Source organism: Parambassis ranga, chromosome 7, assembly GCF_900634625.1.
Source record: "Parambassis ranga chromosome 7, fParRan2.1, whole genome shotgun sequence".
Classification (NCBI taxonomy): Eukaryota; Metazoa; Chordata; class Actinopteri; family Ambassidae; genus Parambassis; species Parambassis ranga.
Window position 1 is genome coordinate 5,206,536 of NC_041028.1, and position 25,239 is coordinate 5,231,774.

At 43.0% G+C, this 25,239-nt stretch overlaps 1 protein-coding gene across 5 annotated transcripts in view; it reads left to right on the forward strand.

Annotated features, from left to right (window-relative positions):
- LOC114438012 (IQ motif and SEC7 domain-containing protein 1-like) overlaps positions 1-25,239 on the forward strand; it is a 76,254-nt gene that overhangs the window by 38,021 nt on the left and 12,994 nt on the right. Inside the window, exons 1-2 of one of the 5 annotated variants that reach the window (XM_028409021.1) lie at positions 19,542-19,559; positions 20,335-20,789. The exons of 3 other annotated variants lie outside the window; for them this stretch is intronic. In XM_028409021.1, the coding sequence (XP_028264822.1) occupies positions 20,725-20,789 (65 nt within the window). In that variant the 5' untranslated portion in view covers positions 19,542-19,559; positions 20,335-20,724. Of the gene's footprint in view, positions 1-4,800; positions 4,937-19,541; positions 19,560-20,334; positions 20,790-25,239 lie in introns of those variants that run through there. One more of the 5 variants, XM_028409019.1, reaches the window with a different exon arrangement.

Consider the following 25,239-nt stretch of genomic DNA (forward strand, 5'->3'; position numbering starts at 1 on the left):
ACCCTCATTGTTGCATTTTGCCTCTCTACTATGTTTCAGTTGCTTGTTACAATTTAAAAAAGCATTCCTCTGACATAAAAGCATTGAAAGAAAGTAATTTGTCACTGGAAGATCAACAGCTGTGTCAAACACTATAAAATAATACTTGCATCTACCAAAATTTAAGTGGAAAGAATGATCGCTTGGCAGGCAGCTCTGCTTTCACACACATACAGCATGTGCTACAGACATATGGACATGCCAAAGCTTGTCATCTTAAACAATCAATCCATCTACCCATTAAATCGCAGCCTGTTGTGCTTGTACACGCACTTGCTCAGCTCTTTATACTGCACAAACAAATAATAGTCTGTCATTTGTGCTTGAATCAGAGCAGCTGATTTTTTTATGGCTGTTACAGGGCTGCTGTAATAATTGCTCTTCTTTGCCTTTGACAGACGCCGCTGTATTTCCACTGAAGGTAAAAAAAAAAAAGGAAAATCAGGCACGACCCGCAATGAACGACGAGCGCTTATGTGCTTTAATTGTGGATTTTTATCTGTAAATATTATCTGATAAAATTCCAGCACTTCACATTGAAAGATAGGCGTTCTAGGGAGAGTGTGAAATGTTTGCAAATCATGATGATGAAGAGCACTGATAAACAAGTGTGTGGTCATTTTCTGTGAGATGTGTTTAAATCCGGAGGCCCCCTCTGTGACAAAGGCGACTGATGAATGGTGTTTAGATTAATTAATTCCTCCTCAGTGTCCCTGCTGGCTGTCAGTATAGCCTTTGTGCTGCATTGCTCTTTCTATATCTTGGGGCTTGGGAAAACAGAGGAATCCCATAATGTGCCAGGAGTTGTGTGAAAAGAGTCATGTGGCGATTGACTTGTCAGATGCCTGAACAGATCTAATTATACCAACTATTGTGTTTGTGTATAAATATGTACAATAATACATATTTGTTGGCTTATGAGAGTAAATTGGGTAAATATGTGGTATTTAGTTGTTGTGTTTGGACAGTGACAGTGGCTGAATATTGATGAGGAGCCCTTCCACGCCTGTTTCCCATGACTGCTGAGGATGGTTGGCACTGCTACAGAAAAAGAAAAGCAGTGTGTTCAAATGCAAAAGCCCCTTTAGCAAGAAAAGAGAGCAACATTTAATTATATTTATTATTCATTTTAGATCTGAATATGGGCTGCAGCAAAGATTTTCATCTTGTAATGAAGACACTTTTATGCCTTAAAATGAATTTCACCATATTGATAGCTCAGTCAGCTGCAGTTTAATTCATCTCATGAATCATATGACTTTTGTTAAAGCAGTCTATATATACCTTCATTTTTCACAATGCATTTGTTACCTTGATAAAGTCCCTTCTTATCTGAGACCACTCGAAGACTCATATTTATCTGAACAAAGCATGTGTATAAACTCATGTGGTCATACAACATTGCAGCAGCCCCTCCCTGCTCAACGGCCGGCCAATCGTGGGCCACTCTGTGAGGCTTCCATTTGAAGCTTCAGTAGTACGGTAGTGTTGCCCAGCAACCGGAATCGGCACAATCCTGGGAGGTCCTGTGTGGATGGCAGCCGCTGTAACGGGGAGAGGGAGACGAAGAGAGCAAGAGGGAGAGGAGCAGGAGAAGGGTACAGAGATAGGAGGAGAGGAGAAAGGTTGAGGTTTTCACTGGGGGAAGAAGAGGGCATGAAAAGAGGAAAAAAAAGGAGTCTTACCTCATTGGAAAGTTTGTTCCTGCTGCAGCAAAGGAGCAGACGCAACAGACAGCCGTTGATGTGTGTGACCCTGAATGCTGGTTCAGACAGAGATGAGTGAGTTTTGGAGAATTCCTCTTCGCATCTGTGCTCCTACACATTCCTCTACCTGTGTCTGCTGGAGCGGTGCAGAGCTTTGGCTGTAGCCATGATGTCTCAGAGGATCCTGGGCTGACGCACTGTGTGGAGGGACTGGCACAGAGGACAGACTGACTGACCTGGATAAGAGTGAGAAGCAGCCAATATAGAGCTTATTTTGGGAGGAGGATCCCGAGCATTATTAATACTTGGTCCAAATCAAGCTTGGAGGGTTCCTCATAGGCTTGACTTTCTGGGTTGGTGATGACTGAGACAGGTCCAGGGGTGGTGTGGTTGTTCTGGGCGGGTTAAAACCACTCCTCAGGCTGTCATCCAGTGGCAGTGGTGAGGCTGGAGCTCCAGAGGACGATCGCTCCATGTCAGGGATTCACTGGCTACTTTGCTCGCGGTGTCATGCTGCCTTTTAACGTTGTTGGATCCTGCTGCTGCTATTCTGTCCTCTTGATCATCTGACCCAAGGATGTGGAAGTTCAAAGCATTTTGCCTGGATTACTGGCATGTGCTGTGTTTGCACCCACACAGCAACTTTTACAAGAGGTATGTTTAAAGATGGCGGCGTTAGATCACTTCTTGTACTTGTTGTGCATGTCATAATTATCACAGATTTCTCAGCTGGTTGATGCTGCTGCTTGGTGCTTGAAATGCTCCCAACCTTAAGCAAATCAATATGGTTTAAAACACACTCTTGACCTCATCAAGCCTGGCTGACTGATAGAGGAACTGTGGTGCTCAGTACTGCGGACTGACGTGCTGGCTCACTGGGAGACATTATGCAGGCCAGGGAGTGTGAGCTCAGCTGAGCCATTATCAATTTTCCTGAGCGAACCAGGTTACAGCTGTTATTTTGTTGAAGCACTTGGTTAAGTAACTCAGCACTTAGAAAGATCTTGTTAGTGTCTGTTTAGCGTTGGCACTGCTGAAAAGAACAAGCAGAGCTGTGCTCTGACTCAATTAATTCATCTGTGACCCTGTGGGACCTCCTCTTCTTCACCTTTCACCTACTGCATAATCTATGCCTCATTTCTGTGAAAAGCTCTGCAGCTTGCATCAAATTGGGCATCTATATTTTATGATTTATTTTAATGTGCGCTGGGATTTTTTTTTCTTCCATTTTTGCCTCAATATGTCAATCATGTCATCGGATTTAGATTTTTCTTTTGCTGTCAATCAGAGAATGCATGCTATAAGATCTTCTCTTTTCTTCTTTCTTTTTAATAAAACATGCACAAAAAGCTTTTATACATCGGACGTCTGAACAGATATGTTAAGGTATGCGCTCCTCTCTCACCTTCCATGCAAATTACTCACCGCATCTCTCAGCAGATGTGCTGAGAGTATAAAAACAGAGAAATCACGACACAGAGCTTTAATACGCACGCTCCAGATCCTCAGTTTCAGATGCACACTGAGTCATTTTGAACACAGCAAACATTATTTGTTAAAATGCAAAAAAAAAAAAAAAACATGGAAAAAGGTGCTTTAATGTTTCGGTCGTCTAACGTGTGCCTGATGTCCTTTAATCTGCTAGTCTGTGAGTCTTTCATGCTGCAATTTCAGCTTCAGAGGACTCTACAGAATTGTTATTTTCCACTTTAACAAGACAATCTGAATGTCGTGTTTGAGAGCTGTGCAGAACAGCCCGGTTCATTATCATCCAGCTTCACCAATGAGAGTTGTACTTGCAGACTTTCCTTCACACACATCCTGCTGTGCAGATGTTTAATGTCTGAGCTGTGGCAATCAAACGCACCTGCCGTCTCTCACATCCCTATATGCTTCACTTGTATATATTAAAACACATGGTTATCATAGTCATTAGTATACTGGAGGTGATGATACTGTAGGTCTAGTAATGAGATTTGTTTGGCAACTGTTCTTTGAATGCAAGCTTCAGGGAATCCCCCAGCTGCAGATGGGACCTCATATCTATTTTATTATCATCATTATAGTCAGTATGTATATTCTGCTCCAAAATCACTTCAAAACTCTTTGTGACTGTAGACGTAGACTTAGAGGTCTAACAGGTGTGACTCGTTTTTGGAGCCAGCCTCAAATGGCCATCTGTGGAACTGCAGTGTTTGGTGTCATGACATTGTGTCCTTTGGAATATTTAGGACAGTTGTTGTATTTTCCTCACACTGTGAGTAATTCTTTATGTGTTACTGGAACATCCTGATCACTGGGCGTAACTCATTACATTTCTCCAGCACCACTGTAACATAGTCATATTGTATTCCAAGGACTGAGAGAGTGTTGTTAAAACAAGGTCAGTGTAGTAACTCAAAACAGCCTCTCCCAGCTGCTGAACTGGGGTTCACCCGCCCTCCTGCATGGCCCTTCCCATTGAGAGCAGTGTGATTGTTGGACACTGGCCCGAGCATTACCGTACACAGTGGGACTGAAAGCTCTGATGCTCTATCTCTCCCCTCTATCTTCATCAGGTCTCTTTCACTTCCACATAAACAAACACACATCAAACATACACAGCTCAGGCCCTGCCCATCACCACTGGGGAGCACACACATCATGGGAGCACCAGATGAGTCAAAGATTGGACAGAGCAGAAAGGAACAAAAAAGGGAAGGAGTGTCTGCACAGAGGAGAAAGAGGACTGCTGTGTGCTTCGGCTGTGGGTGGAGAGCTTTTGTTAAGAAGAGGGATGATTTTCTTCTGCTATATGTACTGGGCCTTTACCTTACTTGGTCATCAGGCAGTCTGCAAGAGCAGCAACTCTGAGCCCAACATAAACTAGGGGGAACAGGGAGAGCTTCGAAAAGGCACAAAGTAACTTTAGCAGCGAAAGAATGAATTTCTCTGTGGGTTTTCTGTGGAAAGTGAAGGATGTGGGGTGTAATTTGTGGTTCGGGAGGGAGTGAGCACAGACCAGACTTCTTTTGCTTCTTTTAAGAGGGGAGGGGGGGGGGTTCGCTGCAGTTTTGTGTTTTTAAAACTTTTTTTGGAAACTTCCTTTCGGTGCCATGCGCATTTTTTTTAGGCATGTCTGATGCCTCTGGTGATGTCACAGCCGTGTGGAATGCCATGTGGAAGTACTGCATTTCCAGCCGAACTATAAGGTAGGAGACCATCTGGCTGTGTGCGCGGCCATGGCCTGCAGTGTAAGTGGTGGTTGTCTTTCCGACTGACCGCAGCAGTCCGTGCAGATATTTCTGACGTCTGACTGATCAAATAACATTCCAGTCTATATGCTGAAGCTTGGTGGTTTCCTTTCTACAACCACGGAAATATATTATCACCCAGCTGAAAAAAGGGCAGGCAGAGACATTTTCAAGGTCTTTCTGGGCAGTTTGTTTTATCAAGGATATGTCTTTGACAACGAAGACTTAGGGATAATCTGGATTTTCTTTTTTTCCATCTACTTTAAGCCTTATTCTCATCTTATCTTTGTCTTTCAATAGAACACTATAGACGAAATGTCCTCTGACAAATCTCTTAGGGAATGAACACAGGAAGTCCCACAAACCATTGTGTGAAAAAAGGTCTTCTTTCCATCCTCTGTTAGTGGGACTCTGCATTTTGTCTCTTCCATTGTGCTGGTCTCTTACATGTACATTCATCCTGCAGCTGACTATAAAGACGAGCCTGCGAGGACACCCCAGTCTTTCTTTCTGTAACTCACACAGACCTTTTTTTAATAAGTTGGTTTGTTTCTCTTGGACTGACAGGCATTGCAAACGTACTGGGAGGTTCCCAATGTTTATGCTGTGCAAATATTTTTGGCACTTTTGATTTACTTTAGATTTTTATCCACCATAAAATACCAAGCAGGAAAATCAGTTTCTGTTTTTAATGGTGATGGAAAAGACCAGTGGTCCTGCGCCCTCCTGGGTTCATATGCATGTAAAATCTATCAGCCAGGACGGTGTTGCAGATTCATGACCTTACCACTTAAACTTTTCCTTAAGCTAAAGGAGCAGTTTTGATGCCCAAACCTAACCAACCAAACAAAAGTGAAAAACTACAACATGGGATACAAACCCACTCGCCTGTGTGAAAATGTTATTTATACCAAGACCATATTGTTTCTGTTCTGGTTTCATTCATGTCCTGTAGCTAATATCAATCTAAGCATGTACCTGTAATCCTATGATTAATTACTAGCTGCTCATACATACATGGCACTACATACATGCAGTAAGTAGCTGCCTAAAGATTCCTGCTGTTTTGCCGTCTGCTCTTCCTCCTGTCTGACTACTTTCCTTGTGACATGTGGGGGGAAAAAAGAAAACAAGACAAGGAACTGTGTGGAAACATTCTGAAGCCTAACTTTTTAAATGTCTGAGAGGTTTAAGTAACAAGGCACATGTGTCTGACTACATCATGAATCCTTCAGCTGTGACACCAGAGACACCGGGGTACATTTGATCTGGCTGGTTCTGTGTCAAAGAGTGTGATGGAGGAGAACATTACTTATTTAATGTGTGTGGATCTGGAGCTTGTCAGCAGTGCCGCCTTGTTCCACAGTGGATATCCTTGGGATGGAGAACTGAAAGGGAGCTCTGTGGATTTTCATCTGGGATATTAAACACCTCCTGACAGACCTGCAGCACTTCATGATAGGTGAATGGAAGCTAGCACAAATTAGTTTGAAATGGACCAAATAGGTGATTGGACATCATGCTTGTAGATAAAATGAGAGCAGACACTGACGCCTCTCTTGGTGCTCTGCTTTGGTATAAATTAAGTCTTTTTAAAGGGGCGTTGAGAGGAACTGCTTGTAATGGAAAAGTAGCAACCAGCCAATGCGAGCTTGCAGTTCCACTGTGGTGAGTAGAAAAAGCTCTCCTGGGTGGAAAAGCTTAGACGTGTCTAGGAGTGAAGCTGGTCTGAAACATTAGGATGACAGGGACGTGAACAGGCTGTTATTGTGGTTTATGACTTGTAGTTAGACATAACAGAAAGTGCACTGGTTTTCTGGTTTCTGGATTTGGGGTTGAGTGTATTTAAATTGAGAGAAGTGTCCCTTTGAGAGTGCGATTTTCTACAGCAGTGGGTCACAGTCACACAAACGAGTACTAATCCCACATGTATGTATGTGTTGTATGTGTTGATTCAGCATATTTCAGCATACCTGTTTCTAAATCTTATTTTTGCCCTCATGCTTGACCAAATGCTTATCCACTGGAAAAGAGGTTTACACCACAACAGTCTGTATCTTTAGGCTGCATGTTTTTAAGTTTTGATACATCTTTATGGTTTGGTTTGTCTGAGGTTTACCTGATACGTATGCAGGTCACACAACTGAATAATTTACATTTATGTCTCTCTCAGAGGGACGCTATGTGAGAAGAGACTCTAGGTATTTTACCTCTAAGAATGATGATTGCCTGTAATATTTGGCTTGCTTTGCCGAGGAGATGTGACAGTAATGAATGGGCTCATGTGGTGTGGCCATACGGGAAAGAACTTGGGAATAAACTGCTCTTTACCTTCTCTTGCTGCAGGGTTGAGAATGTATCTGGGAACACTGCCTCTGCTGCAGTACAGACGCTACTCATGCTAAGCTGTGCACCTTTTGAAATGCTAATCATCTGAGGAAGCTTGTTTGTTTACTTTAATGCGTAAGAATGTCACCCTCTAGAGAGCACACATTTCATATTCAGACTTTTTACTGAGGTGTCTGCACAAAGAGAAACGAACATGTTAGTAGAATTTTCCATGTCGCTAAAATGTCTCCCAGTCTTTTTGGCACATCATGTGTGTGATTAAAGCTGGGCCAAAATATGCCTTGCCTCTGCTGTGCTCTTTGTGATCAGCGGGGGACTGTGAACGACTCTGAAACACAAATGCTGTCTCTTTCTGTGGCTCTGTGTGTGTGTGTTTTTTTTAAATGCCGTAATTCTACTTTTGATGGCATATTCCTTTGCATCTCTTCACAGAGCTTGCCTGGAGAATAATGAGGGTGTGTGCTGCATTAACTTATGTAATGGCGAGCAAGAGGAGGGGTGAGATGGGAAGGGGGGAGGGCAGTGGAGTTGGTGGAGTTGGTGGGGGGGTGGGGGGGGAGAAGAGTGATGAGCTCATGCTGCTGCACTGCAGCTCTTATAGACACTTGCTGCACCTTGTGCCATGTGTTTTTGAATGTACACACAGTCTGCATGCAATACTCATTTTATTTCACACGAACACATGAATGCTAATCCTGACAGAGTGGCTCATTATCGTGTAATTAAACGTGTGTTTCTGCAGCAGGAATCTCAAGGCTGGTGTGCATGGTTTCGTATCTTCGCTGTTAATCTCTCAGTGCTTTGCTATGAATGGGAATGAGTGCATAAACATTCTGTTTAAGCTGCATCACTGTTGGTACAGAGAGCTGATGCTCAGCTGCATGCAAGCTGAGCCTCCACAGTTCAGGTTGGTAACTGCTGCTAATCCACCAGCTCTTTTTTAGTGACAAAGCAAACCCTCATTATCCAGAGTGTGTTTTGATTTATGTTGAAAATGAGCAAGGTGGGGTCAGGGCAAGGGGGTGGGGTGGTGGAGTGGATAATGGTGTGACAGAGCATTTACTCTATAAAACACAGTGGCTCCTTTGGGGGCTTTTAGCTCCATGTCAGGGAGGGATGCTAAGGTGAATACATGGATAAAATACTGCTCCTGACAAAGGACTAAACATTAGAACATCATTGTCCAGGATTCCCAGGGCTAATATCATCAGCACATAAATTATTTGTAAGAGTGCTGTGAGATAGGGACATGCTGTGAAGCTCTATTAGTCAAAGCTGATTTAAATTGTTTTCATTAATTAATATTTGATTATAAACTGGATTTTCGCATGCATTGTGTGAATCTCTGTCTTTGTGAAATTAGCACAAGTCCCTGTTTGAGAGTGAAATAACCATGCTGTCAGGGAGGCTGGGACTGTGGCTGGTAAACAGTCATTAAAGTTAGATGTTTATCCTGATTGGACTAATTGCTTTGGGCTGTGTGTGTGTGTGTGTTTGTGTAAATGGTGGCAGACTTTTTTTTTTTTTGCTTGTGCACACATCTATCACAACATCTATATGGACGATGCTTATTTTTTTATTCTGTCAGCCTTAGCTGTTGCCTTGACAACTGGCCTCAGAGATCTGTGCACGTGCATACAATTGTGATGAATTCTGCTTATGATCTACGGGGCAGCGTCGAATGAAGCAAGGCATTTCTTCTCAATGACATCATTCAAATCCAAGTTCATTCACGCAACATAGATATTATGAGTGGTTAATAAGTGGTCACGCTTGATGAATATGGTTAATTATTGTTCATATAATAGCCACTTAAAGCTGAAATAGAAGAGTCGTTTCTGAGACTCTTCTATTTGAAGAGGAGAACATGTATGTCTGCTTGAGCTCCCTGGGGAAGCGGATAAAGTTCTTCTTCCTCACTTTGTGTAGCCCTTGCTCTACCTCCTTACATTTTTTTCCCTTTTTGTAACAATACCCCTCCCACTGCTGCTCTACTTTACATCAACTTGTTTCCTTGCCCCCGTTTGATAAATTTGTGTGGGAACCTTTCGATCAGTCACTTGTCCCTAAACCCCACCAGCTTTCTTTTTTCACAGTGTCCTGTACACCAGTGCCATCTGCTGGTAGTGAGACTTTCAGGACAGACAACAGCCTCAAGGACTGAGGAAATCTCCTGTGACTACTTGATAGAGGTCTTATGTTAATCTCCCTCCCACTGTGTGGATAGTCTGCAGTTTTGGCTGCATTCTTCTGAAGAGAAGTCTTCAGAGTAGACTTCCAGTTAATAGCCAAGACAGTCAAACGATTCATTCCACTGCGAGTAAGTCAAGGGCGGAGAGCTAAGAAATTAAACAATGGGAGATATTTTTAAGTCAAATAAACGAGCAGACCTGAATTCCACTGTGAGTCATCAGTGTGGGGAGAGGAGACAAATTATGGCAGGTGGGGGCCCCTGCCTTGTCTGGAGTCCCACAGAGGCTGCTGCAGCCTTGTAGCCTGTTCCTCTGGCTTTTCTCCCAGATATCTGCTATTCAGACTTACAGCCAATGATTACTTAACTCTTTTCATGTAATATCATAGTTTTACCTGGAAGCAAAACATTCTTCTAACCTGATTTACTCTTGTAAAGTGAGTAAATCAATGAGGTAAACAAGGGAAAAAAATTGCGCTCACTGTTTTTTTCTGGTGTTGACATTCTTCTGCAAAAACTGGATAAAAACATGAAGATGCACATGTTTGCACAATAGTTCATAGTATGCTCCCTATGTCACTTCATTTTCCATGAATAATAACATTGCACAAAGTCGTTACCTGTTTCTGAATACCCGGTGAGTTCTCATTTAGTCAAACTGTTATCTAACTACATTTTAGACACTGCTCTGGCTGTCTGAGGATGTGTTCTGGTTGAGAGCTCAGATTTCCCCTTCGGCAACACCATGTGTCCTAAAGAGGGAGGAAAAAAAAAAGAAAAAAGAAAAACAATCGGTGACCTTGCAGAGCTGCAGCACGCAGGCTCCAAACACGTCCCCACTGAACCTCAGACATCAACACAGCAGCTGAGTAAATGACCAGAGACTATAGGGACATGTTTGGAGGTGAGAGGACAGCTGATAGTGGAGCGATGGACTAATTGTATAAGGACGGAGAGAGATTCAAAGAAAGAGTGAGGTGAGGGACTGGACACAGCTGAGAGAGGCAGGGGGGGAGGGTCTCCTCCTCCTCCTCCTCTTTTCATTGACGTTTTGGAGGAATGTGCTGATTAGAGGAAAGTAAAATCAGTCAGATGGAGGTTCCCACTCTCACATTCCTGACAGAGCCAGTGTAGCTTTCCAGTAACCACGGTCACCTTACCCTACATGTAAAGAGCAATCTGTCATCCGGGCCCGGATCTTGTTTCATACAGTACGAGCCAACAGGGAGACAGATGCATGGAGGTAGGTGGGCTCTACTCTGACTGTATGTGTGTGTCTGGCTGGCTGGGTAGTGTTCATTTAATGAAGACAGCAGTTGTTTACATTGTCCAGCACTGCAGGTGTGTTGCATATGTGATGTTAAATCAAAATGTTGGCATTAATTATTAAGGATATCAAATACTGTGAGGACTCACTGTGAAAGTAAAACTTGTGCTGAATAGGTTAGTGTGAATATTTGTATGTGCTATTGAGGCTCGTATAATGGAGTGCTAACACTGCTGCACTGTAGCCGTTGTCACGCTCACAGTGATGCACAGTGCCAGGAGAGGGGGGTGAGTTGTTTGTTGTTTATTTGTGTCAAACTACATTCTGATCAAGGTGTACTGTATAAGTTAAAGAAACAGAAGACTGTCAGGTTGTTTGGCTCCTCGGTTTATCGTCAAACTGCCTGATTCTCATCACATTCCTGCTTATTGTCCAGCTCACAGGAAGTATCCTGTTTGTACATTTTGTAAAATGTAAAGCAGAGGATCTATTACGAGTGCACATCCGTGCTTGTGCACTTTGTCCACCAGGACCTCCTCTCATTAGGCCTGCAAACAGAATGGATGTTTTTAGTGAGGACATCATTAGAACCTATTAGATGCACAGAGCGTGAGACGGCTTCTCCCTCATCAGCCATACTCAACGTGAGAACAACAGTTGGAGAATACAGAGCTGCACTGTGCTGAATGCATACATCTCATGCAACCTGCCCCCCACCACCCTCCCCTCTTCCTCTCTGTCCTTCCCTCAGTCCATCATCTCCTCTCTTTCTCTCTCTCTCTCTCTCTCTCTCTGTTTACACTCCAAGTCACATGTACTGCTGTCTTGTTGTCCTGGTACAGGACGTTGCTCAGCTACGTTTTTATAGTACAGCAAATAAAGTGCAGTATTCCCTTCTGGGACAATTAGACATCAGAGTGCAGCAGAAGCCCTGAATCTCAACAGCGTTTATTACACAAAAGTCCTCGGTGTTTTGTCATTAAATGCAATGTAATGGTAAAAACTGTGAAGAGGATATTCTGGATACACTTCTTATCATTCTGTGCTGTGTCCACATGGGAATCAAGTCAAAATAAGATGTTCAATGTGATGCTGAGGTGCCTGCTTTTACCTCACGCTGAACAGATGTTTATACACTCGAACAGGAGGCCCAGCAGATAATAATGTGACCTGTCACACTCACACTAGGCCCTCCTTTGGAACTCAAAGCGGTAAAGGCTAAGCTGAGCTGCCAAACACATAAACAGATTATACAAGGAGAGGCATCTCATCCTGTTATCAGGGTTGGTTTGGAGGATGTGCGTCCCTCCTGTCACTGAAAGATTGTTGGAGCTGTTCAGTGACAGGTTTAAGTGAGGCAGTTGACCTTATTTACAGTGGATTTGTTAGGCTGGAAGACAAAGTGTTTAGAAACCTGACTGGACTATGTCACCTTTAATACAAGAACCTTCAATGTCTGCTTATATAGCTAATGCCACCTTTGTTTTTCCCTCAAGCAACTTAGGGTTAAATGTCTTGCTAAGAACACATCGGCATTCAGTCAGGGCAGAGGATTGAACTGCCAGCCTTATGGTTAGTGTAACTGCTCTACCACCTGAGCCACAGCTGCAGCTCATTCAAAGGTGGGCTCACCTTGAATATGATCTCAGATTTTCGGACCTAGGGGATAAGATCTCTGGTTTTACAGGTGGAAAATGGTCTCTACTTCTGCTTTAACTTTAACTAATTCACTTTACTAAAGTTCTGCCAGAAGCCAGAATGTATAAAAATGAAGGCCATGTGAACTCTTGGAATTTAGACTGTAACTGTACAACCTGAGGAAATAGACTCCACCAAAAGAGAAAACATTCTAATTTAGCCCTTGTTGATTTTTATGTCAGTCACAGAAGACCATGTGGGTGTGAGAATTACTCTCCGCTGATTCAGGCTCCTGATTTTATTGACCCTTGATGCTGTTAGGAAGTTGAGTTGATTAAAACGACAGAATAGAATAGAAGAAGTCTGTCTTTGCTGAAACTCATTGGCCGTTTTGTTGCGTCCTCAAATTCCCAGGAAAACGTACAGAATCCCAGAAAACAGGGAGGTAGAGAAATATCCTTTCCATCCTCCTCTGTTTCCAAATCTGTGTCCAGGCCCATTTATTTTGGAAGAGCCTTTAATGGAAAATAAGAATCAAGAGTCAAAGTTTTTGGAGAAACCAAAACTTTCAGTACTCATTGCTTTCTGTATTTCTCACACTGATAAGATCTTAGTCACTTTTTGTTCAGACATAATATTTTCACAGATTGTGTGACACAAAGAACATAAAGGTATCGGTTTATTATCCTTAGGGGCTCAGAGAAGCAGGGCAGGGGCCTCCAATAAGTAATAGAGGGGCTACAGATCGATAGGCCCTGCAGCCTACAGAGACCTGTGCTGTGCTTCCAGTCAATAAAGCAGTAAGTTTTATGGAGCGTGTTTAAAACCTCCAAGGATACAGCACCAGGGTAGCAGACAGATTTACACTACATTTGAAATCCATTCTTTTGTAATGACTTGTATTTGTCTTTATTTTTTTATATACTGGGACTCTTTGTGTTAATGTTGATGTATGATACATGTGGCTGGCTCTACTGTTGCTCCCTCCTGAAGGACCTGTGTTGTTATTGACTTCCAATGTGCACCAGAAGCCATCAAATAAGCTTTGGTTGTGCATATTTTAAAATGGAAGCCAAACATCATTAGCCACTGTCTGTTAGGTAGTTTGTCATAGAGATGGTGAATGAATCCATATGCCTGTGTGTGACCCTCTTTTATGGTAAATGCCTGTGTGTTGTCTCAGGTGGATGTTATAGGAGGCACCCGGAGAAATAAAACAATAAACATGCTGCTTCCTCAGGGGTTGTTATCATGGATTTTTAGGTCGTTTGTTATTCTCAGAATGTCTCTGCAAAGGCCTCACGTGCCATACGCAGCCTGCCTGAAAGGAGTGTATGTTGAAATGTAAGATCTGCTGACTTGCACCCGCCAGGTCTTGTGGAAATGTGGTATGAATGTAACTTGCACGCTCAGGATATCTTGTTCCACTGGAATATGTCAGCACAAATCCATTTCTCAGCACTCTCGTGACCCGCACAAACGGTTTCCTCAGCTTCCCTTTACGTTTGTTAAAGGAAAGGCACGTAGATGGAGGATGACTGCTTTATCTCTGTGCTTTTGTTCTGTGATTGACTGCTTCCCCCAAGTTGCCTGTGTGGCTTTGAAAGAAAGACAGCACTGATTCACCGACCACTGAATGTAGTAAATCCTCTCCTTTTTATAAATTCAGAACTTTTGGCTCCATGTCAAGATCCACATACCTTGATATGCAGGTTTCTACAAATCCATAAACAAGGGAGATGAGAATCATGAATTATTTCTCTTTTAATCCTGCTTTCACTGTTGAGGTGCTTTCAGCTGTGGCTTTCAATTAATATTTAAATACAGTGGATCAAGTTCTCATTGCAGCGGGGAAAAGTTCTCATCACATGTAAACTAACCTCCAGTGTTCTCCTGTTCCATCTCTGATGACTCGGTCTGGAATGAAGGTTATTTTCTGCTTGGATGTGCAGAGTTTCTGAAAAAGAGGGAAGAAAAACATGAAAGTCAGGATTTCCTTTGACAACTCGGATCCTGATGCAGCAGTTTGCTCAGACTTTCATTAGATATCGAACTCCTTTTTCTATTAGCTGCGAGAAGAATTAATCAGAAGCATGAAAATGTTGTATCCACTGTGCATGTGTTTCACCATATTCTGTGTTATTACTCTCACTGCCAGCAGTGGGAGACAAACATTCTGCGCTGCAGCTCTAAGTTAACAGAAGGAATCCTGAAATAACGTTTATCTTCACAGTAAGAGCTCCTCTGTGGTGAGACGTGAATTTCCTCATTGAAATTAATTATACAAACACTGTGTCTTCAGGTGACTTAACATTATTTGCACAGCAGATCACGAGAGCTGCCTTCACTTCCTCACATCTGTGTTCAGTCTTTCCATTTTGGTCACTTAATCCTGAAATAACATTATGTTTCCTGAGTGATTCCTTTCCTGTCAGCCTAATGAGGGGCATTAAAATGAAATACATTTTGCGGTTTCATTTCCAAGTGGAACAGAGTCTGGAGGATTATGTTAGTGAAATCAGACAGTGAAAGGCTGCACATTATAAGAAAACAATGATTAACAGTCGGACATATTGACACATGCCCATGTCATGACCACAGGGCAACCATTGTTGTTCACTGACTTGTTTTCTTGAATCAAAGACTGTTAAGGCGTGATGGAGCAAACTTGAGGAAAGCTGCCTTTTATATGCAGGGCCAATACAAACAATGACTTGTGCCAGTGTTGCTGGCCGAGCTGGGAGGCGCTCCTCAGGGCTTCTCAGGGCCTCAATAGCCTCAGTTGTTTATGCTGCGGGCTTCAGATGCCATGAAGGAACAGTTGGCATCGCCGGGAAAGGGCGGCTGTGAGACGGCAAAGTGTGGCAGCTCTGTGAAAGTGATTAGACAGCTGTGTGTGTGTGTGTGTGGTGAGGAATGGTGGAAAAGTACGCAGTGTTTCTATATAGAAGATTCTGCTTCTGTTGTACAGACAAATTTGTATCTGTGGCAGAATCACACATGAATTCTAAGCCTTCCCTGCAATTAGTGTGTTTGTCTACTAAAAAAAAAACCTAATTACACTACAAACAGCTCTAAACCATAACATCATTTCATGCTCGACTGCTAATGAAATCTTATGAGTGATTTGAATGATTGAGCAACACAACATGTTTGAGATCATCAGCTTTTTATCTGATTACTGATGCACTCTGCAATGAATGGAATCTGATTGAAACAGCAATTATTATCATTGTAAACCTTCCAGTCAATTTACACAGTTCAGTAATGTCGTTTAGCTCAGGGCTCCAAAATGATTGCGTTTGCCAGACACACATGTGTGCTTAGTACAAACATGCTCACACAACTAATTGTTTTTTGGGAGATGTCTGGTTTATGTCAAACAAGAGATTTGTTTTTATTTCCCCGTGATGGATAGATCATGGAAATCATTTTTTGGAATCAGGACGGCAGAGAGATATGATTTTAGGTGATGTTATACAAATCAGGCTCTCTGTGTATATTGACTGTCCACTGTGGTGCTGTTATGGACAGGAAGATAGATGCTTTAGTAAGACTATAGGGCTTTATAATGATTGGAAACGGTTGAAGACATTTGAAATATGTCTGGGGTCTTTCTACTTCAAAATGTACTTGAAAAATGCGTTGACTGAACTGCATCTGATCTTTGCACTCAGAAATGCCTGGTACACATAAGGACACTGTTTTTTGCTATACCACACTTTCCTGACCCACAGGACTTTCTCTGCATGACTTGAGACAGGTGTGAGTCTGCTGCTGCCTCAAATAGACTACTGCAACCAACCCTATCACCCCCACCCCACTTCTCTCCCAACCAGAACAAGCTGGTCGGTTACATCCTGGTGACTGAATATATCCCAGCCACCCTGTCTGCATGTATCCATGACAAACATGTCTGACCTCACTCATGCTGAATGACATCACTGCCACATGTTTGCGCCCCCCCCCCCCAAGGATTAAAGAGTGTGCATCTGCAAGGGTTACATGTAGTTTCATTTGTAAACCAGTAGGAGGCGATGAAACTCTTAGAGCGCCACTTTGGACTGGGTCCATCATGTAAGAGCTCTGTCAGGTCTGTTTTGGCATTTTGGCTGCAGTGCTGAGCTCCTGTGGTCATCATGACCAACCATGAGTATTTATACCCGCTGTGGCCTTTGTCACATTTCAAGTCATGGCTGCTCTGAGCTCTAACAAACCACTGGAGACACTGCCTTGCACTGTTTTTCAGTTGACCTTAAAATTGTACAGTGTCATTGAAAATCGCTGCATATCAACATGCCACAAAGGAGGAGATAATGAGATGAAATCTGCAGGGCATTCAATGGCCCTTCTCCAGCGTTAACTGTATTCTTTGTTCTTCACAGCATTGTCTCTCTCACCATGTTTACCAGAGCGTGTCACCTCACATGGGTCTATTTTTAGCAAAGGGAGAACTGTGCTGTTATATGTTTCTGTGCTCGGGTGGGGCTACAGTGAAGAGCTTCAGAGAAATATGGTAACTGGTAATGGAGTGCACTGAAAGGAAAATATTGTAAATGGACAAACAGGGTCCGCTTCTAATAATGGTAACAGACAGTACACAACACATGACTTCTATTTGTGTTTTGTAAGGAAGCAAGAGGGAGCATGCAATCAGGAGACATACAGCTTTGGAGAGCTGTGTTTCACATGTTTACATGGACTTTTTTTAAATGCAAACACAGAAAAAGAGTATACACAAGCATGTGGCTGAGATGTGGAGAAAGAGGTTTATTTGGTTTCCATCGAAAGGGTGTCATTTAATTCGTGCATTTTCTCTGCCCACTCAGTCATTATGAGGATGGCAGAGAAATGCCCAGGGACAGGTCATTGGATGCCCACATTCATATTTTAGTGCAATTCAGCGTCTCCACCTGACTTACATATGTCTTTGGAATGTGAGAGGAAACCAGAGGACACCCACGCAAACACAAAGAGAACCAGCAAAACACTCCACCCAGAAAAACTGAGGAGAAACGCTGAGACCCTTTTTTTTTCTCCTGTGTTTGAACTATTCAGGTGTTACTTAAGGACAGTAAAGAACCATTTTGTTAGTGTGAAATTGCTCAGTGAATCTTTAGGTTCACATTATATATGTGCAACATGGCCATCGTTTTCATATCAGATTCTGGAACAAGAGTAAAGGTATTAAAAGAGGCAAAAACACACTCAGTTTGGTCATGTTGAGAGCTGCAGTCAGTTCTGTAAGACGCCGCATGGGACAGTTCTACAAAGCCTCTAATTCTAATCTCATATCTAACAGTTTTGGCAACTTGGCCTCAAACTGTCAAGCTGACTGACTATTTAATGCCAGCTTTTGGTAGAAAAAAAAATTACACGGTCAAACACATGGTCACAGTTGTGGTGGTAAACACACTGCATTTGCTTGCTTTAAAATAACACTTTGATGTAGGAAAAACCAGCCTTGGGTCTGGACCAACACATTGTTTCTGTCCAGCCTAGAGTTACTACGGCAGTCAAAAGAGAAAACGTACTCAGACATCACTTGTCACAGATGATCTTTGATCATTCCCATAGGATCCCACAGGCAACACATCTGCTGCAGCTTTGCAGCCAGGATCTGATGAGCAGAGGCACCATATCCTTTAATTACTCCTATTTCAATCCTATTTATACATCAGCTGCCAGATCCTTCTATATGCACAGAAATTCTTTGTTCCTGAGAGGAAAAAAAATGTGTTTCCTTTTTTCCCCCTATACAAAGTACTCTGTGTTCACAAAGCTGTCCAGGGCCACTACATCTCATTTAGTATGCTGTTGTATCAAACTATGACATCAGCCTGTTCTAATTGTTTCCAGACCAGGCGAGGCCTGGAGTTTTCATTTTATTTTCCGTTTCTTAGTGCAGGTCGCTCAGCATCCAGCAAAAGCAGATAATCAGAAGCAATGCATGATGTCATGTAGACACAGAACTCTGTGCCAAAATCCTGTGACCAAGTTTCCAGGAAGCTATCACTATCCCCCATCGCTTCCTTTGCTGTCTTTTTCTCTGCCCTGTCTTTTTTCTTCCTCTGATAATATTCAGGTACGTCTGTGGGAATGCACCTGATAAAGGCGTTTGTCTGTAACTCACCTACGGCTGCCTCTTTGGCCTGGTCCCAAGTGTAATATATCTAACTTTCTTGACTCTGAAAAAAGACGGAGAGGGGAAAAAAGAAGGGAAGGGAGGGCCTTGAAACTCAAGGGGGGAGGAGGGGTGATGGAGTAGGAGCTGAAATGCAGAGAGACCATATGTATTGAGTTGAAGAAATTGCATTTTATGAGCAGAGAGTGGGCCTCTGCTTGGAATTCTGAATGACATCATTCTGGAGCTGTGCAGCCGGGACTCTGAGATGGAGTGGGCCTTCACCAGACAGGACGACTAGACTGGATGGTAACACTAGAGGAGGAGGAGGAAGAGGGAGACAGAGAAAGAGAGACATGGAGGCAGGCAGACGGACAGAATTACTAACTTTTACAGCTCAGCTTTACCTGGAACTCATCTGATTAGGTCATTTCAGCAGAGCTCTCCACTGCTTCAACTGATGCTGCCCCCTGAGCCTCATGCTGAAACAATCATGACACACTTGAAGCTCATAAGCGTCACATGCTTGCTTTCAAAATGAGACCTTGATATTGCTTCATATCTCCTTCATAAACAAATAAAATGAAAGCAAAACAAGGCCCACTCCACTCTGTGTGTGTGTGCCTTGTGGGTAACAAAATCACAGAATAATGAGGAAGGCAGTTTTATTAAATCAAGTACTTTATGCTGCCGTTTTTTGTCTGAGAAGAGAGCATGAATAGTGAAATCTATGTAAGTTGAGTCTGCAGCTCCACCAGACATTAGCAGCTGTAGCCACCAGAGTCCAGGGCCAAGGTCTCAAACTGAAATAGACCAGTTGGGCTGTCACTGTCTGCCTTTCTGCACATAATAAGTCTGAGTAAGCTGGTGCATATCCCCTGCTGTGATCCACGACACATGTTAAGATGTGCTTACCTTTCCTCTCTCCTCTTTTATTTGCTTTGTCTGCATCTTTTCATTTGAAGGTTTAGATAAAAACAGTCGACAGAAGGTGATCATTTCAGGACTTCAGGTCTGTAATCAGTGTGTGTGTGTGTGGATGATTAGTGTCCCTGTAAACTGTCTCCATGTGGGAGCCATTCTCCTCTGTTTCCTGTGCCTGTTGTCATTAGATAGAAAATACCTTTGACTTGAGGGCAGTTTTCTCCCAACCCCCTTCTCTCAGAGGGGTGATTAGTCTCTGGCCTGTCTCAACAACGCTGTGAAGTTTGAGGAGAAGAGGCACTGTCAGATTGTGGGTCTGCTGGGGGGCAGAGTTTTGCATTGATGGTGCAATATTAGTGATTTTAAGCAGTGTAATATAATCCATGAAATCAAATAATACCAATTTAAAGGAGGTTGAAACCAGAATAGAGTTTTCCATATGTAGAAAAACAATAGAAGCCTCCATGCACTATTGCACATCTGAACAGACACATCTCAACCCTGAAAGGCTCTATAAATGGAAGTTCTCTGTCAGATTTGAGTCCATTTTCTTCACTGTGAAACAAATCATTCCCACTATTTTAGCACTTTCAAACCATGTTTTCCTTTATTCCTGTTTTTTCTGCTACACCTACCTACCTAACTGGATCAAGCCAGGACTCTCACCTCCTCCCTTCCCCTCTGTGTTTTCAGCGCCTTGCCTTATCTGTCATCCTCAGCCCTCACCGTCTCATGCTTTTCTTTCATGATTTTTTTTTCTCCATCACCTGTCCTCTGCTCATTTGTCCTTTCTTCTTGCATGATTTAGTGTTTACCGGAGGTATTTTATCCCTTTCTATTTCTCTCTCTCTCTTCTTACCCAGCTACAGAGCCACCGCACATTCACACCCCCTTCCCTTCCCAGCACCCCGCCCCCTTCCATACTGCTCAGGGCCTGGCAGACACTCACACACTCCCCACAGTCTCTCCCAGCCTCCACACCCCCTATACTCCTACCATCCCGGCTCACCAAAGACAGAGAAGAAGAAGGAGAAAAAGAAACAGCTCCATTTGTCTGTCAGGGATTACAGACTGCTACCTTGCACTCAGCATGTACGCCCGTCCATAAGAAAAGACATGGGAGCGACTGCGAGGTGCAGAGAGGTGCTACGAGTGGCTTTGAGATGTGTCTGTCAGTTAAAGAGGCAGTAATGGGGACTGGTGAGGGGACCTGCTAATGTTTGGAGTACCTTGTCTTGTGAGTGCGGGCCAGCATGTGGTGTTTGCAGTGTAATTCGGAGAAGACACAGTCACTGTTGGAGTTGGAACTGAACGGCTGGTAAGATGTTTATTTTAGTGTGTGAGTGTGTGTGTGCTTTGTCATTGAATGAGGGCATACCTGGCTGCTAGAACCCATAAGCCTGTGTTTAATAAACAGAAAGTGTGTTTGTGCAAAAGGTCACATGCTAAATTACGGCACTGCTTTTCCCATATCCACATTTTCCAGGTTTGACTTTTACTTTACTTTACTTTTTATTACAATGGAAAACAGATCATGCCCCCTCTCTGAGTCACTGAATATGTGTGCTATAATGTGTTTAGTGTTACTGTACAGAATCCATCTGTGAGTAAGGCCACCCCCCTCCCCTCCTGCTCAGTTGAAGGGCATTCCTGTGGTGTGTCGTGGCCCTCCCACTTACTGGCCGTGACTGTGTGCTATTTTATAGTTTGATCTTCAAGGGCAGGTGCTGAACATAGTGTGGAGGATAGCTTAATTATTCATTACTGAAAGATAATGACGGCGGCTCTGTTGTTGTTGTTGTTATTGAGTCTTGACAAGTGGGAGGAAGAGGAGGAGGAGGAGGAGGAGGGATGTCTTGAACAGACAGAATGAGGCCTGGCTGTTAACAGGGGAATAGTATTGATTTGTGATTACTTAAGTAACAAGTATGCAGATGGCGTCTGCAAACAATGTTTAATTTGTCGCATGTGTGCCATTGCATAAATGGACAACATCAGCGTTCGTGCAGTCATCTGTTGTCTTGCTCTCAAGGGCTTAATGCCTCAGGAGCCCCATGGTGAACATGACGAAGAAGAGGGTTGCTGAATTCAAACATAGTAAAGAGCTTGCAAGATGAACCTCGTCCAGGAAGGCTTGTTACAATCACCACACAGCAGACCATTGGCATGACTTGTAATGTGGTCTTGACAGATTGATGAATAACACCATGGTCTAGTGGCTACAAATGTGGGTATCTCCCATGAGTATGTCCATGCAGTTATCCACAACAGACTCCAGTTGACTAAGGAGCCAGTATGCAGCATCCTTACTGTATACTGATAGATTTCTCTAGCAAGCCATGGAAGAGACATGGGTTCACCACTTCCATCCAAAGATGCAGGATCAGTGAGAAGAGTGGAAACACTCAGAGTCCTTCAAGTGATGAAAGCCGAAGCAATAACATTTTTAAGCAGACGGGTGGCAGCCTCTTCTCTAGGAGGCAAACAGAGTCCTGCAGGTTGACAACCTGGAAAAGGATCACTACTGTGGACTGCTCTCTTCATCTCTTCAACTCCAGTATCTATATGCTCCAGGGCTGCTAAACTAAGTTTACAGAAGGGCCCTATGTTAAAAAACATATTTGCAAGTATTTCTGATATCATCACTTTGTGCCCTAGGCCACTAAGTTCTCCATCCCCCTCTAACTAGGGCAAAGGTTAGATCTTTTACATGCAGATGGAAGTCAGTTGCACATGCAAATATAATCAGGCGTTCAAACCAGTTCATTTCTGGTGGGATTAGATGCCAAATGACACTTTGTTTGTAAAGACACCAGGGTCTTAAATCTCTCAGTGACAGCTTACAGTAGTCCTCAGCTATAAGTCTTATGAGGCTCCAGCCGACCATATACCGTCTGCTAACTTTCCAGAGCGATACTTGTCAGTCTGCTGGCCAGTGCAGCTTTCCAGGCTGCAGCTGTGTCAAACTGTAAATTCCCAACTTGCTCCTCACTGTCTTTTTATAGCTGTATTCATTATTAGGGCTGTTGGTACTAAAGTAATAGATTCACCAGTGTTTACTGGCAAGTTCACCTTTTAATGCTGCACTTCATTAATGTTACTGTGTGGTCTCCTAACCTTCTACCTGGGAGAAAGAAAAAAAAAAAGGACCTAGCTGCCATCCACATCTGTGCACTGTGGGATCTGGTGTGTGCATCTGCATTTATGAGCTCTTTGAGTCACTTTGAAAACAGAGAAAACATCTGCTTTTGTTGTGCCTGGAGCGCATGTCGTCACTGCATGTGGGGCAAGCAGTGTGATATGGATGTGCAGCTTAGTTTTATTGGAAGGGTCAGTTTGGTGCCTGCACACACATAAAATACAAGTTCCTATAAATAGTAAGGTTAAGTAAGGTGATCTAATGCATTTACACATGTATTAGATGGAAGAAACCATTAAAACAGTTGGAAATAAAAGCAAACTATCTGACTCTGGTTAAAGGATATACATGAGGTAGGTCTTTCCTTTCCTGTTCAGCCATATGTCTTGATATGTAGTGTAAAAGCCCAGCAGGCTCCGGCCGTCGCCATCTTGGCAGTGCCAAAACTCCATCCAACTCCTGGTTAATACAAAAATGTGCAAAAGAAATGGAGCATGTCTTAATCTGAGATCCCACTCATCTGTCACTTAAAGCTATCATGCCCATAATTACAAAGTACAATAATTATGTGTGTGTAATTTGTCATGTATTTTCAAAGACTTGAGGGACTAACCAGAATTCTGAAACACATTTTTGTTTAAATAAAATGTAGCTTCGGGGCTCGTAATTAAATTAGGTTTTAGTTTGTTTTGTGAACTTCTCAGTGACTTCGTTTTTGTAGCTCTCTCTTCCTCTGTAGCTCCAGCCTGCACTTCATTAGCCGTCTGCTATTCCCAGAACTCCTGTAGATGTGACTCCTCTTTTCCGGGATGGAGGAATGTTTCTCCCTCAGGTCCGACTGATGGAATGGGTTTGAGGCCTGGGCAGGGGCCTGGGCCTGTTTGTTCAGGATGTGTTGAGAGGGAAAGGAGGGAGGAAAGAGAGATTGTCGACCCCCCACCCACCTCACCCCCGCTCTCCCAATTCCCCGGATCCCGTGGCTGAAAATCACTGCCAGCCGCACTGACGTGCCTACATCAGAACTAACGGGGGAACAGAGCCAGACATAGGGACAGTCAGAGCTAATACTGAGGGTTCATATTTCAGGGGCTGTAGAGTCGTCATCAGGAAGTGGTGCTTGGACCACCAGTGCTGCTTCCTTCTTTCAAAATCCTCATATGCTGTGAATACAACAGCGTTAACATAAATGATGATAAATGGCGAGTTCTACCTATCTATAGATTTATGTCTTGCAGCTTCCTGCTCTGCTGTAGTTCTCTCCATCTTTTCTCTCCAAGATCCACTGGAGCTTAAAATATCAGCTTTTAAAATGCTGCTCTTTCTCTGTCCCTTCCTTTTCCTTGCTTTTTCCCTCCATCATGGGCAACTGACCTCACTCTGCAGCGTATTCAATGACCTCAGAGCAAAAAGTGCACCAGCACTTATTCCCTGCTGTCTTTCTTCCATGTACATGAAATCACCAGTGCAGCTTTCCAGGATACTTCTTTAATACTTTGGTAGAAAGTGAAGCAGGAACAAAAATAAAAGGGATAAAGGTGCTGGCAATTCACTTTGGGGTGGGGGGAGGGAAAGCAAAGCAGGTTCTGCAGCTAGCTTTTTGACTTGTAGTTGATGGGGTGAGACGGCAAACCCCAGAGGAGCACTGGTATAGCTATTTAAAGCAACGGGCAGTGCGTGTTTTCAGTTATTTAAATAAAGCTCAGTTCTCATTCCCACTGTTGCATTGTCATATTACACAAAGTGAAATAGAAATTATATTGGCCCATAAATAAATACACCAAGCAATTAACCAGAACAATGGAAAATAATCAGCTCTCAACAAATTATTGCAGAAAAGAAAACAATAAAAACAACATCACATAATGAAAAAGTCTACAGGCGTGTTAGAGCAGCGCTTTAAAGTCAGCGCTTACATTTACTTTATTTACTCTCACAATAGCAACCAATTAGCATTTGCTAATTAGACCTAAACATGAAGTACAGCAGACTAATTCAGACTAATTCATATTTGACCTGAAGATGGACAAATGGTTCAACACACTCAAAAGAAAGCAGCAAACAAAAACTAATTTGCATATTATTCCATGAATTTGCACCTTAACACATGAACACCTATTTTTATCCAAGTCATTTACATTTTTAAATTTGAATGTGAATATACTGCTTTCTTTAGTCATCTGTTTATCCAGGTCACTAATCAAACTTCTAATGAAGAAATTATGAACAAAATGACTTACCATCTGTATTCTGGTGCTGTGACAGCATGTTAGGTGTGACACTTAAGACCGGGGATGGCGGCTTTGCTGTTTGCCATGACAGATGGTTGGGAAGACATGTCCCAGTGGCAATTATGCAGAGAGGTATGATTTTCAGAGTTGGGTCTGGTGTTGCTCCAGCAGCATAGAAGCCTTCTTTTACTTAACGTAAAGTTGTGGCCCTAGCTGACCTTGCATGGGTCCTCTCTCTGCCAGTGAATTCATTTTGCTGCAGTGTTTGGCAGAAGCTGTGACACTACTGCTTTATTTTCTGGATGCTACTAATTGGATGCTGTTTAGCAACCACATCAGACCAACTCGTTATAATAAGTCATACTGTAATGTTTGGTTAAAAGCAGCTGCCCGTTTATAAA